The following is a 14,484-nucleotide window of genomic DNA, read 5'->3' as shown; positions in this document are numbered from 1 at the left end:
TGCCTGGCTTCTATTTTCCTTTTTAGCAGTACTGAGGTTTGAACTCAGGGCCTCACATTTGCTAGGCCCATGCTTTACCACTTGCACCACTTGGCCAGCTGACTGGTAGACTCTTAATCCTTGCCCTAAGAGACAGCATTGCTATGACACTCCGTAGAACACGTGCAATACTTTGCGAACTCTGACCTCATTGGACTTCACAGAGAAAAATGCTAAACTGAAATCAAATAGTACTAGGGGAGAAGCATATGGCTTGAAAAAAATATTTTCTCATTTTCCTTCTGCTGAATGTACTTTTTAGTTCTCTTGATACTTCTCTTTCTTTTGAGGTACTGGAGTTTGAACTCAGGGCCTACACCTTGAGCCACTCCACCAGCCCCTTTTTTGTGATGGGTTTTTTCAAGATAGGGTCTCTTAAATTATATGCCCAGGCTGGCTTAGAACCTCGGTCCTCCCGATCTCTGCTTCCCAGGTAGCTAGGATCACAGGTGGCATGGACCAAGTGTTTTTATTTTATTTTTATTTTTATTTTTTTTCTTCACTTTTCTTTTATTATTCATATGTGCATACAAGGCTTGGTTCATTTCTCCCCCCTGCCCCCACCCCCTCCCTTACCACCCACTCCACCCCCTCCCGCTTCCCCCCTCAATACCCAGCAGAAACTATTTTGCCCTTATCTCTAATTTTGTTGTAGAGAGAGTATAAGCAATAATAGGAAGGAACAAGGGGTTTTGCTGGTTGAGATAAGGATAGCTATACAGGGCATTGACTCACATTGATTTCCTGTGCGTGGGTGTTACCTTCTAGGTTAATTCTTTTTGATCTAACCTTTTCTCTAGTTCCTGGTCCCCTTTTCCTATTGGCCTCAGTTGCTTTAAGGTATCTGCTTTAGTTTCTCTGCATTAAGGGCAACAAAAGCTAGCTAATTTTTTAGGTGTCTTACCTATCCTCACCCCTCCCTTGTGTGCTCTCGCTTTTATCATGTGCTCATAGTCCAATCCCCTTGTTGTGTTTGCCCTTGATCTAATGTCCACATATGAGGGAGAACATATGATTTTTGGTCTTTTGGGCCAGGCTAACCTCACTCAGAATGATGTTCTCCAATTCCATCCGTTTACCAGCGAATGATAACATTTCGTTCTTCTTCATGGCTGCATAAAATTCCATTGTTTATAGATACCACATTTTCTTAATCCATTCGTCAGTGCCGGGGCATCTTGGCTGTTTCCATAACTTGGCTATTGTGAATAGTGCCGCAATAAACATGGATGTGCAGGTACCTCTGGAGTAACAGTCTTTTGGGTATATCCCCAAGAGTGGACCAAGTGTTTTTAAAAATACAACTTATTTGGGCTTAGACACTAAACTTAGTAAGAGGTACCCAGTTGATTTAAATGTCTCATCACCATACTGGACTATAGTTCTCTCAGTCCCGTTTTTGTTCCACCCATTCTATTAGACCTTTGTCCTGGAAGAGAAGCATTTAGAGCAGAGAAGTGGATTGATGTTCACCGTTTTCTTGGTCATGTCAATGTTGCTTCTCAGTCACTACACTATGTCCCTTGTCTATTAACCTGCTTGGGGTATAGAATTTTTAACCACTGTGGACATGTATGAGAATGAATGGTTATTTTATATGTAAGACAGTTTTGCTGTGTTTACTATTTTAACTCACTCTCAGAAAGGCAATGTGTAAGACAAATTGTTTTGACTGACTTTCTAGTTGGTCAGAAATGGCTCCTTTTTGGTGTTTATTCTCTAGAAGGGAAGCAAGTATAAAAGTTACCTGACACTAAAAAAAGAATATTAAGTAATCACATCATTTAAACTTTTTTCCTTTACTTTTTTTTTCCTTTTCTTTCTTTTTCTGAGATAGGGTCTCACTCTGTAGCCCATTCTAGACTCCAACTCTTGAGTCCTCCTGCCTCTGCCTCCTGTGTGCTTGGATTACATTCGTGTACCACCATGCCTAACCAGATAATTTACCTTCTATTAAAGTATGAAGTGTGATTAGTAGAGAAAATAGGGAAGATTCTCCTGCCTATCAAAAAACCCTAGAGAAGACACTTGCCTTTTCTATCCTAAAAAGGAAAAGATAATCAGGCCCTTGTGTGTCTTTCAGACCTAAGAAATAGACTCCCTACAAACACACACATTTTTAAAAAATTTCCAGAGCACTCTTAGGTGAATATAGTCAGAGCCTTAGAGCCTTCTCTACTCCTCTTAGTAAGAATGTTAACTGTAACTGTTGATAGTATCTTACTCAGGGCCTGGGTAGAAACCCAGAGATAAGTCAAAATGCTGGTTCCTATGACCTGCACGTATCTATGCAGAAGTCTAATTGTGATTTGTAAAAAACTCCAGAAACTCAGAGTACTTGGAAAAAAATGGATCATTTTATTTGTACACTTAAAAAGTTGTACATAGAAACTTACAATACAGTTCTGTAAAACTGTTAGGGAAAAGGGAAAGTGATACCTTTTTTGACTGATCATTAAGAAAGTTAAGAGAAATAAAACACAAAACATAGTAAAATGTTTAAAAAATTAAAGAACATTTTCCAAGTATAAATTTATAAATACAAAACAAATTCACAAATTACTCTGAATGCTAAATAAATATCTAGTTAATAAACTCAGACTTAATACCTCCAGCCAGCATTGGTACAGCACTTCAAGGATATAAAATTGGATTCATTCATGTGTAGTGTTGAAACAATGTGCTCATTAAACAATTCTGAAGACATATACACAGTTTTCTAAAGTGTGCTATAGCAGAAGACTCATCTGTGCAGACAAATCCCCCCAATGCCACGCACCTAAAAATCATCAATGACGAAACAAGTCATAGGTGAAAAAATATATTCCAAGATATCTGGACACATGAATGACCTCAAAAATGTACAAAAATCTCTGTAAACCAGTACTGTAGCCAATACATCTATCAAACTTATTATACTGAACAAAACTGTAGCAAAGGAAATCTTTCCCACATTCTCCTGAGTGCTTAATACAAAAATTGAGAATATAGTGCAGGCCACATTCAATGTGGTCAATCAGTTGTTACTGCTTTATACACAAATGTCTGCTTTAAAGCATGATTTAATGTTATTTTTTCATGAATAATTTGTTTTTCCTCAAATACATCCTTTAGAAGGATAAAATTAGATTCGTGACTTTTTTGCAACTGGTGTTATGCTAACTTGGTCCACATTACTCGTTGGGACATGGAGTCCAAGCTTTTGAGCCTGAATATGAAAAAATGCTTGAAGCCTACTTCCAGCTTTTGCTTCACTTGTGTTACGAGGGTTGTACTCAAAGCAGTTTGAAAACATTAACTCAATGTCATCAATAAACTCAGCTAGAGAGAAAAAAGCAAACAGGATTAGAATCAAAATATATACACCAGAAACACAATTTATTTGCGTATCTGGAAACCTCATTAAGAAAACAGAAGTCCAACCCAGCTCCACCATTTTTTTCCAAAGAAAGAGAGGATTCTGAAATAAGGTAGCAGAAGCAGAACTGGGGCTTAAAATTGTTTAACTATAAATATTTTAAACTGCTCTATTGAAACTGTGCAATTATGTAGTTACATTTACTATGTAATTACAAAAAAACCTTTTTTTGGTAAGATTGGATTCTGTAAAATATCTTCAACTCATTCAACCCTAACCCATCTTTTCACCCGAGAAACATTTGGGTTCTCTTGGGGTAATAATCATGTATTATACATCAGCCTCTACCTCTTAAACAAAAATAATTATCAAAGGAAAATGTAAATTACTTACATGCCAATTTATATTCACATTTATTCACTTTTTCTCGAATTATATTTAAGGCAATAGGCTTTTTAATGATGTCATAGTAATCTGGGACCTAGAAGATAATTCCAATTTTAGTTCACCATACAGAAAGTTTATTAGAAATACATGGTTAAATATGTAAAGGTTTTACACTTCAAGCGTATATTAACCTCTGAATACTGTTATTCCGTTACAATCATGCAATATGTTTTCAGTCATTACAATGCTGTAGAAGGCTGGGCACAGTGGCACATGCCTGGAATCGCAGCATTAGGGAGGCTACAGCAGGAGGATTGAGAATCTGAGGCCAGCCTGGACTATAGTGAGACCTGGTCTCAAAAAACCAACCAACCAACCAACAACACAACAAAACTGTAGAAGCCTACTTGATGCCATTAAAAAAATGTTAACAATTTATTGTGATATGAAAAAAATTATAGTTTTGCTCTTGGTTCTCTCCCTCTGCATGTATGTATGTGTTTGTGTACACATGTATATGCATGTATCACATATATGCCTGTGTATTTCTTTAATTAACATTGATATTGTAACAATAAAATGTCACAAAGCTTAATTCAGGACAAAAACTACCTAGGAAAGATGAGTCAAAGATTTAACTTTTCTTTTTGGTGGTGCTGGTGTTTGAACTCAGGGCTTCAGGCTTACTAGGCAGGCACTCTACCACTTAAAGCCATTCTGCCAGCCCTTTTTTGTGTTGGGTTTCAAGATAGGGTTTCTTGAACTATTTGCCCAGGGCTGGTTTGGAGAAGTGATCCTCCTGATCTCTGCCTCCTGAGTAGCTAATAACTCACAAGGCAGGCGTGAGCCACCAGTGCCTGGCAAAGATTTACTTTTTGTTTGACACTATTCAGTATTAATTAATCCTTCAAATTCTTGCTCTAGAAATCTCAAAGGAGAATTGTGATGTCACTTCTTCATTCAGAAATCTTCACAACAGTGACAAGTGAGGCCCTTTTTAATATAGTTGTCTCTGAGCTTCTACTTCAAACTATCCACCATTTCCTACATTCTCATTTTTGGGCATTGAACCACATTCCCTTTTTCCTGAAATTGTACCTTTTTTCAATGAACAGTCCTAACAATTCTTCCATTAAAAACTTTCTACAGCTCCAAGTCATATTCCTGAGTTGGGTTGTGCCATCTTTGCTATCTAAGAGCACCTACCTTTTACATTTATGTCTCTTAAAGTGTGATCTCTGGATCTTAGCATCAATTGGGGACTTGTCAGAAATGCAAATGGTTGGGCATCAATCCAGACCTAGTGAATCAAATACTCACTAGGGATAGTTCTCAAAAGTCTGTTTTAACAAGCCCTCCAAAGCATTCTAATGCATGCTGAAGTTTGAGAATCACTGTTATGCCTAAGAGAAATATCACTAATGGCATTCAGCTGAATTAATTCTATATTCATTATATAGAACAAAAAAAAAAAACTGAGGTTATTTCAATACACTGCCATCTATGAATCAATCCCAAGATTAGAGGGGACCCAAGAGATTATGCTAACTCCATTTTTTTTTTTCAATATAGGAACCAACTTTCCATGAGTGTACTTTTTAAAAAGCAGACAATGAGGCTGGAGGTATGGCTAAAGTGGTAAAGCATGAAGCCCTGAGTTCAAACTCTATTACCACCAAAAAAGTAAAAAAAAAAAGAGAAAAAAAAAAGTTGCCACGAGGACTAAATTATTAACACAAATGTAATTCAGGCAATATGTAAGAACATATTTTACAAAATCTAGTTATATTATTACCTGGATTTTAGAAACAAGTTTCAAAAAAGGCCAGCTGTCATCATGCCGTACCAATTCCACTACAAGTTGTTCAAAAGCAGACAATTCATGAACTCCTCCCTGTCTGCCAGAACTCCTTCGATTTAGGGGCACAGGAGATGATTCTGAGTAAATAATGGATATATTTTATGTGATATCAAAGCAAAATACTATTCACAAGCTAAACTGGACATACAGATACAAACCAAATTCTAACAGAAAATAGACACTCTACACTGAGATGTTAACTAACTCATTTTCTGAGAGACAAGAAAATCTGTGCAAAATACTCATTATTTCCTTTTTGGTCTTAAAAATTTCCAGTTGAATCAAACATTGTTATTAAGAGTATTTTCAACTTCAATGAAATGAAATTAATTCTTCAACGTTTCTTAAAGTATATCCTTAAGAACCTCTTCAGAATTAGAAATTAGGCCTCTATGTACATTATACTTCATAGTACGAAAGCAATTCTTAGCAATAAAATAAAAGATTATTCTTAAAATCTGAATTTTAGTACATGGAAAAATGTTAAAGCAAGATATTTTCTCAAAAAAAAAAAGATATTTTCTCATAGAACCAAGAAAGGTATACATATTGATAGAAAGGTCAGTAGAGCTGAGGTGTTTAAATTCTCTCCTTTGTAGTCAACATACACACTTCCCCATTATTTATCCTTAGAACTAGGTTTAGTTATTTGACAAATCAATTACAACAAAATATTTTCCTTTTATTTTTTTTTTTGATGGGACTGGGATCTGAACTCAGGGCTTAGAGCTTGCAAAGCAGGTGCTCTACTGCTTGAGTCATGTCTCCAGCCAATTTGCTATGGTTATTTTGGAGATGGGGTCTCTGAACTATGTGCCTGGGCTGGCCTCAAACCTTGATCCTCCCAAATAACCAGGATTACAGACATGAGCTAGCATGTTTGGTGGTGGCTTCTTTTTTTTTTTTTTTTTTTTGTAGTGGAAGTGAAAGTGATAGTAAAGTTTATTAGGAAAAAGAGTATACTTTCAATAGACTGAAAATGGGGCATTTCTAGAGCAAGAACAAGAATGACCTCTTCTTTTTCAATATAAATATTCAAATGTTTTACTTATCAAAGTAGGTTGGAGTTCAGAATAGGGACAGAAAAAGCTAAATTAGATTTTCTTGGGGCAAAACTGCCTGATATCTCTCTCCTAAAACATCAGTCTTTTGACTGCATAACAGATTATGTGCCACTTTCCAGCAATGAGTTCCTTAATCCTGTCAGGTACTATATGACAACCTAGCCACAATTCTTTAAAAAAACAGTAGCATTTTTTTATGTTTAACCTTATATTTTTACACTATCCAAATTTTATTCCAAGATAGCTAGTGACTGCTCCCTAAAAATAATACTGTCTTCAACCCTGACCTTTTCCCCAAATCTAGTATTTCAGAGGGGAACCTTATCAACTAACATAATGTAGCTTGGTTAAGTGATGAGCATGTGTGTTTTGAGGGAAGAAAAAGTGGGAAAGAATAACATGTGCTATGTTATACTGAGACTGTTCAAATATTGGCCAACTATCTCCATTAAAAATGGAGTACCGGAGCCGCACATGGTGGTGTACGCCTGTAATTCCAGCACTCAGGAGAGGCTGAGGCAGAAGGATTGTGAGTTCAAAGCCAGCATGAGGTACAAAGCAAGACCCTGCCTGGGAAAAAAAAGAATAACATTTGTAAGTATATTACCCTGCTACACTCATAGAAAGACTAGGAATATCATTACCTTTTTTCCCCAAATAGCTATCCCCTCAATGAGTAGTATGCTTTATGTAAGATTGCTCCTTAATAACCTTATGCATCTTGTGATAGCTTTTAAAAAGTGATCCAGAGTATCTCAACATTCAGTATTTCTACACTGCTCGCTTTTCTTAGGTAAGGAAGAGTTTCAACTAGCCATCATACCTGCAGATTGTCTTTTCCTGCCTCTTCTCCTGGATTCACTATCTTGGAGAGAATGTCTTGAAGCACCATTTAAAGATCTTGACTGTTCACTTGACTTTGTGGTGGTGATAATTCTGAAGTTAGGGAAGCTGGGACTGTTTTCTGGTGTATTATTAGCACTTTTCCTGATTCTGCGTTTTCTACGAGGACTAAGTAGTTCTACAAATACATCTGCTTGTAGTGTCCCATGACTATGGCGAGTAGAACGACTGGCAATTCTCAAAGATTTAGTTTCTGTAGGAGGAGCAGATTTTATCTTTCGTAGGCTTCTGCCAGTAGTTTTAGAAGAAACAGGTGTTTTGGGTGTACTTTGTTGACTCCTTGAAGGGTATCTTCCAGGATCTTGTCGTTGGCTACGACTTGAGAAAGAAGAGCTAAGTCTTCCTCTTGTTTTAATTGGCAATCTGACTTGTGGTCTTCCTCTTTTGGGTGGGCTAGAAATATTGTTTGAAAACACAATTATTATTTAGAAAATGATGAACACACGATTACTTCTATTCAGCCAGTGAGGTATAGTTCTACATAAATTACTTTGCTGTGTATCTGAGACTTATCCTATACTAAATTCTTTAAATTTAGAATCAATGAGTTTTCATGGAGATTAAAATGCATTTTCACATATTTTCTTTGAAATGCAAGGAGATGGGCTGGGGTGTGCTCAAGCAGTAGAGCACCTGCCTAGCAATCAAGAGGCCATGAGTTCAAACCCCAATACCACCAAAAAAACAAACCAAACTAAACCAAACAAAAAACTGAAATGCAAAGAGTATATTTAATATTTTCTTGGTGCGCCAAGATATCATCATGAAAATCAAGTCCTAAATTATGATAAACTAATAAAATCCTTAGAACAAATAAATAGACCTAGTCAATAATGTAGGAAAATTTAAGGAATGATGAGCTGAAGTTATACTATCTCCTTTTGCTACAGGAGTCTATCACTTTTTTTTTTTTTGGGGGGGGTAGTTCTGGGGTTGAACCCAGGTCTCATTTAAGCTATGCTGCTTGTTTTCACTGCCCAGGCTGGCCTCAAACTCAAGATCCTCTTGCCTCTGCCTGAGAGTAGCTGGGATCACAGGTGTGCACTAGCACAGCCAACTAGAAGTCTATCACTTTCCATTACCATTAAGAGGGCTGACACTGAAGTGGGCCGTGAACCTGTAGTTCCTGAATACCAATCAAGAAACTCTTTGAGTACCTTCTCATTCTGCTGTAAAATATAAAACTAGATTTAATCTTTCAATTATCTTTAATTAGTATGATGAAACAACCCCAGTAAGCCTCCTTTTCCTCATCTTCCCGAACATACAGACTACTAGTTAACCTGCAAAATCTGCAAGAGCTTCCATTCCTTTCTTTCTGTGGTATTAGGGATTGAGCCCAGGGCCTCTGCTCTATCACTTGAGCTTCACGTCCGACCCTTTTACTTTTATTGTGTTTTAGAGACAAGGTCTTACTATCTTTTGCCCAGCTGGTCTTGAATTTGTGATCCTCTGCCTCTACCTCCCTAGTACTTGGGATTACAGGAAGCAAGTGCTGCTACACCTGGCATGCTTTATCATCTTTATGTTTTTCTTTTGTAGTATTGGGGTTTGAACTCAGGGTCTCACTCTTGCTAGGCAGGTACTCTTCAACTTGAGCCACTCTGCCAATCCTTTTTTGTGTTGGGTATTTTTGAGATAAGGTCTCAAGAACTATTTGCCTGGGCTGGCTTTGAACTGCTATCCTCCTGAGTAGCTAGGATTACAGAAGGGAGCCACCAGTGCCCAGCTTATCATCTTTTTGTTTAACACAAAACTATCCCTCACATACTACAGGGGTAGATGGTTTCTGCTAGTTGGTACTCTTGAAAAATAGTGTTAGCAAGTGCAAAGTGCTCAGTTCAAACCCCAGTAGCACAACACAAACAACAAAACCCTGGCAACACTTTTCTAAAACATATGGGATGGCTCTAGCTTTATTTATCCTTCATTTTGTACTTTGACAGTGCTACGTTGCCCTTACTTCACATTCATTTTCCTGATTGCACAAGAAGGGTTTAAATGTCTATTTTATTTTTTGGTGGGACTGGGGTTTGAACTCAGGGCTTCATGCTTGCAAATCAGGTGCTCTACTGCTTGAGCCATACCCCCAGTCCATTTTGAAGATGAGGGTCTCAAGAACTATTTTCCCAGGCTGGCCTTAAACCGGGATCCTCCCAATTTTAGCCTCCCCAGTAGCTAGGATCACAGGTGTGAACCACTGGTGCCCAGCTCAACTGTTTAAAATGGTGGGGGCGGGGGGAAGTGATGGTAAGAATAATGAGCACAATATGTGCTTCCCCTGGTATGGCCATTGCTGGGCCTGCTAACAGAAAATTCCCAGTAGCCAAGAAATGTCTAGTTTTTTTTTATATCTCCCTAATAGATACGGATATAAATGTCCCTTCATTTCAACCCTGAAACAAAGGGTCAAATAAGGGGGAGACTGCCACAGCAGGAATATCTAGGTTCCAAACCTATTAGGCTTGGGTAGCATAGCTTGCTAAGTTGCAGAATACTTGGTTGTATGGAAGTATATGGTGGTGATGTGACTTGCACAAATGTAGCAAATTCCCTGACTAATATCACTGTCTCTTGTGCTCTCTGGACTACCAAGATGGGCAATACCCCCTTGGGAATATTTTGCAATATTTATAATATATAAAAAACAACGGTAATTTTAGGTCACTATGGACCCCAAGTATTCTGTGTGTTCAAACAGTCAAAAGATTGTGTGATCAAGACTGACAGACTCATTTTATTGCATAACAGGACTTGCCTCAGTTCTTCTTCTTCTTGAGAGTCATCTTCATCTTGTTCTAACTCATAATCTTCCTCCTCACTGTGATCCTCTTCGTCATCATCAATGTCATCATCCTCACCTTCCAAACTCTCTTCCATTTCTTCATCACTTTCCAAGGATGGTCTCTGTCTAGAGGAGAGTCTTCTAGAACGTTGCTTTGGTCGACATTCTGGACAAAACCAGTCTCCTTCAGGCACAGTCTGAATAAGACACATCGGTGATTATTAATCATCCATTGTCACAAATCTCAATGTACCAACTCTGAGAAGTAGAAAAAGAAAAAAATACCTTAAGCTTTGGTCGGACACAGTAGGTATGATGACCCCGATCACAGCCATCACAAAGTACCATGTTTTCAGCATCACCCTTCTTTCGGCATATCTTGCAACGAGCGTTCAGTATAGATTTAGACCATATCACACTACGATCCAACGTGGATAAGTGAAGAAACACTTGGGATAGACTAGCAGAGGAAAGGAGAGACTCTCTCCAACGGTCCAAGACTGTTTTATAAGAACGCCCACTGTCACTGGCATCTAAAACAAGAAGGGGAAGTGATTAGTTTCCAGGCAAACAATCTAGACCTATTTTCTTGGTAATTTAAATAGGTTAGATTTTACATTTCTTTTTTTCCAGTGCTTCCTAAAAACACCATGCTTGATATTGAAGACAAATCTTATGTTAAAGAAAATGTTTGCTGAGCCACATCTTGTTTATTACATAAGGAATTACTTAAATCCATAAATCAAATACTTGGGGATTTCCATAGTTCAAAGAGAAAAATAACTTAGACAATGTGTTCCCAATCTAGTCTTTGTATCAAATCTTGATCTAATTTAGAAAACTGGCTAAATATGATTACAAATAAATTACTGTTCATTTGGGTCAAGCATGTTACTTCCTCATTTTCAGATAAAAGATAGATTGCTCTTAAATAGCAAACATGTATGAGGTTTCTTTTGGGATGCAGCTCATGTTCTAAAATTAGATAATGATATTGGCTTAGTAAATTCACTATTGTGAAAAACACTGTGTTGCATACTTTAAGAAAGGGCAGTGTGGCTCCAGTGGTAGAGCACTGGCTTAGCAAGTGTGAGGCACTGAGTTCAAATCACAGTACCACCAAAAAAGAAAAAAGATATGAGGCCAAGTGCCAGTAGCTCATGCCTGTTATCCTAGCTACTCAGGAGGCAGAGGTCAGGAGGATCATGATTTGAAGCCAGCCGGGGCAAATAGTTCACAAGACCCTATCTCAAAAAAAATGCATCACAAAAAAAGAGACTGGTAGAGTGACTTAAGTACCCCAGTATTGCAAAAAAAAAAAAAAAAAAAAAAAGGACAAATTTTATATTTAAATATTATCTCAATAACACTGCTATTAATTTATTTATGTGTAAATACCAACTATATTGTCTTCAATTTCTAAGAAAATATTTTAAAATTGAGATAAATAAAAACAATGTTAATAGTCCCAAAAAAGAATTTTCAGAACCAATATTTATAGAGAAACATTTGAAACTTCTGTCATTAACATCACCATTCCTTTGTCTTCTGGGCTAAAAAACATTAAGTGATTTGGCAACATGTAAACAATCTATACCCAGTCTGGCACATGGTTTTAATCTTTAATACTGCTACCACTTTAATTTTCCCAAAACAGTTTTCTTGTTTTTGGTACTGAGGTTTGAACTCAGGGCCTCACACTTGGTAGGCAGGCACTCTACCACTTGAGTGCCTGCCCCTAAAAAATTTAGGACTTTTTTTTAAAGTCATAGTTTTTAAAAAAAGATAAAACACAAATTTCATTAAAAAGTTAATCTCTCATACTAGATTGATTGTCCTTTCTTGTTCTTTTTTTTTCTATCTCTCTTTTGATCTTTATTAATGGGAAGGGGAAGGAGAAGAGGAAAGGGAAGGGAAGGGAAGGGAAGGGAAGGGAAGGGAAGGGAATTAGTTGATGATTTTTTTTTTCATAGTTTAAGGGTTTAACCATAAGCATGGCTTTATAGATGTTGAAATTATTAACCTAAACAAATAGTTCTCACATATCTAAAGCAATTAATGACACATGGTTTTCTTCCCCAAACTAAAAAAGCCTAGTTTTATCAATATGATTAATCACTACAATAAAAGGGACCAACCAGGCTGGCCTCAAACTCCTGATCCTTCTGCCTCAGCCTCCCAAGTGCAGATATTACAGGTATTCAACACCACACTTAGATTCACAAATTAAGATCCATCCCTCCTTCCCTCCCTCTCCTTCCTGCCTTCCTTCTCTCCCTCTTTCTCTTGGTACTGAGGTAAAAATGATTTCTTTTATGTTTCTTGAAATGGCTGTTGTAAAACTACTATATGTACACCAGCATAGAAAACACAGTGAATGGGAGGAGGTGTGACTCAAGCAGAGCTTGCTTCACAAGCACAAAGCCCTGAGTTCAAACCCCAGACCACCCCCTCAAAAAAAAGTGACTCTCATATAACCTACTAGATAAGTGGCAACAACTTCTGCCACTTTTTAAAGCTCAAATATTTACTAATATATACAGATAAAGATTCAGACACACTAAATAATTTTTCCTTTGAACTATAAACACTTTTTTTTTTTGGTTCTGAGATGGAGGATACATCTACATGTAAACAGGCTCAGGGAGTGTGAAGGACTTTTAGGCAATGGGCTGGGTGGGGACATTTTCTTCAGAGTGCCACCCCCCTCTCCTTGACAAGATCTGGATCTTGGACCTCCTGGGACCAGCATCTGAATTTTCTTCTTAGATAAACCAATTCATAAGAACATGAGGAGCGGCATTACAGAGAATATCATATGAAAAGGATGGAAGTTAACAGACTAGGGAAAGGACTGGAAGGGGAGGCAAAAACTGAAGCTCCTATTCATCACCCCACATCCCAATTTTCCTCCAAAATAAGCAAAGGAATAAATTTGCTGTTCTGCCTGTACTGTTACACTCTCCTCTGTCAGTCCTGTTACACTTTCACTGTCAATCCTTCATTCCATTTCTGAACTTATACAGAACTCTGATGGCAGTTTCAGAAGTGACAAAATTTAATTAAAAAAAATGGAGAAAAATAATCTAAATTGTTTTTATCCCAGGGTTAGTCAGTAGTAGCAATATCTTACATACATAAGCTCTGTATAACTTGCAAATAATTTTAACTGAGGCAATTACATATTCACATGTGGCTGTAAAAAATAATACACAGGGATACCGTGTATACATAATTGGGTTTAGACCAAAAAATACATACAATATGTATGTAGGTTTTTTTTTTAATGGTACTGGGGGGCTTGAACTTAGGACCTACACCTTGAGCCCTTTTTTGTGAAAAGTTTTTTTGATAGGGTCTCACAGACTATTATGTCTGGGCTGGCTTTGAACCGTGATCCTCCTAATCTCTGCCTCCTGAGTAGCTAGATGTGAACCACCAGCACCTGGCAAGACTAGGAAATAAGAGTGATACAGAAAATATGAAGACTGGAAGAGAGGCTCAAGTGGTACAGCTCCTGCCTAGCAAGTTCAAGGCCCTGCTTCAAATCCCAGTCCCACTAATAAAGTGTCACTGAAAGGCAATTTGAAAATTATTAAAAGACTTACCAAGTGGAGCTTTGAGAAAACGCCGCTCAATGCCTTGCTCTATTTGAAAGAGTGCCATTGCCAGATAATGAACCACGTTGTTCACTGATTGTGGTGTACTTGCATTAGTTGAGACAGTACTTGGCATTTCTGTTTTTATCCCCAAAAGTCTACAATTAAAACAAGAACAGTTAATAGTACTGAAAAACACTGTTATGTAAAACTTGAATTTACCCATTTCCTTCAGAGGCTTATTGACACCTGTGTTAGAAATAGGTTTGTCAACATAAGGTGGTTGTTGTGAGCTAATGGGAGCCGAGATTCATTTAGGAGGACAGAAGGGCAAGCATTTGAAGGAGAGAAGGTAGAAAACACAAAGCTTATGAGAAAGGTTTTTCGGAAGTGATGGTGTTGGACCTTAAAGCCTATGTATCTTGGGCCATTTATCTCTTTCTTTTGCTTCAGCTACTTGGTGAGGAATTTATTAGTTTATTTTTCAT

General features: G+C 37.5%; 1 protein-coding gene across 2 annotated transcripts in view; it reads right to left on the bottom strand.

Moving 5' to 3' along the window:
- Positions 1 to 2,360: 2,360 nt before the first annotated feature.
- Baz1a (bromodomain adjacent to zinc finger domain 1A) overlaps positions 2,361 to 14,484 on the bottom strand; it is an 85,418-nt gene continuing 73,294 nt past the window's right edge. For both annotated transcript variants that reach the window (XM_074068160.1, XM_074068159.1), the window contains 7 exons: positions 14,006 to 14,154; positions 10,683 to 10,930; positions 10,371 to 10,594; positions 7,533 to 8,005; positions 5,580 to 5,722; positions 3,791 to 3,878; positions 2,361 to 3,360 (listed from right to left, as the gene is read on the bottom strand). In XM_074068160.1, coding sequence (XP_073924261.1) covers positions 3,164 to 3,360; positions 3,791 to 3,878; positions 5,580 to 5,722; positions 7,533 to 8,005; positions 10,371 to 10,594; positions 10,683 to 10,930; positions 14,006 to 14,154 — 1,522 coding nt within the window. In that variant the 3' untranslated portion in view covers positions 2,361 to 3,163. The remainder of the gene's footprint in view (positions 3,361 to 3,790; positions 3,879 to 5,579; positions 5,723 to 7,532; positions 8,006 to 10,370; positions 10,595 to 10,682; positions 10,931 to 14,005; positions 14,155 to 14,484) is intronic.

This window comes from Castor canadensis, chromosome 3 (assembly GCF_047511655.1).
Source record: "Castor canadensis chromosome 3, mCasCan1.hap1v2, whole genome shotgun sequence".
In the NCBI taxonomy this organism is placed as follows: domain Eukaryota; kingdom Metazoa; phylum Chordata; class Mammalia; order Rodentia; family Castoridae; genus Castor; species Castor canadensis.
This window is presented reverse-complemented; position numbering and strand designations above follow the sequence as displayed.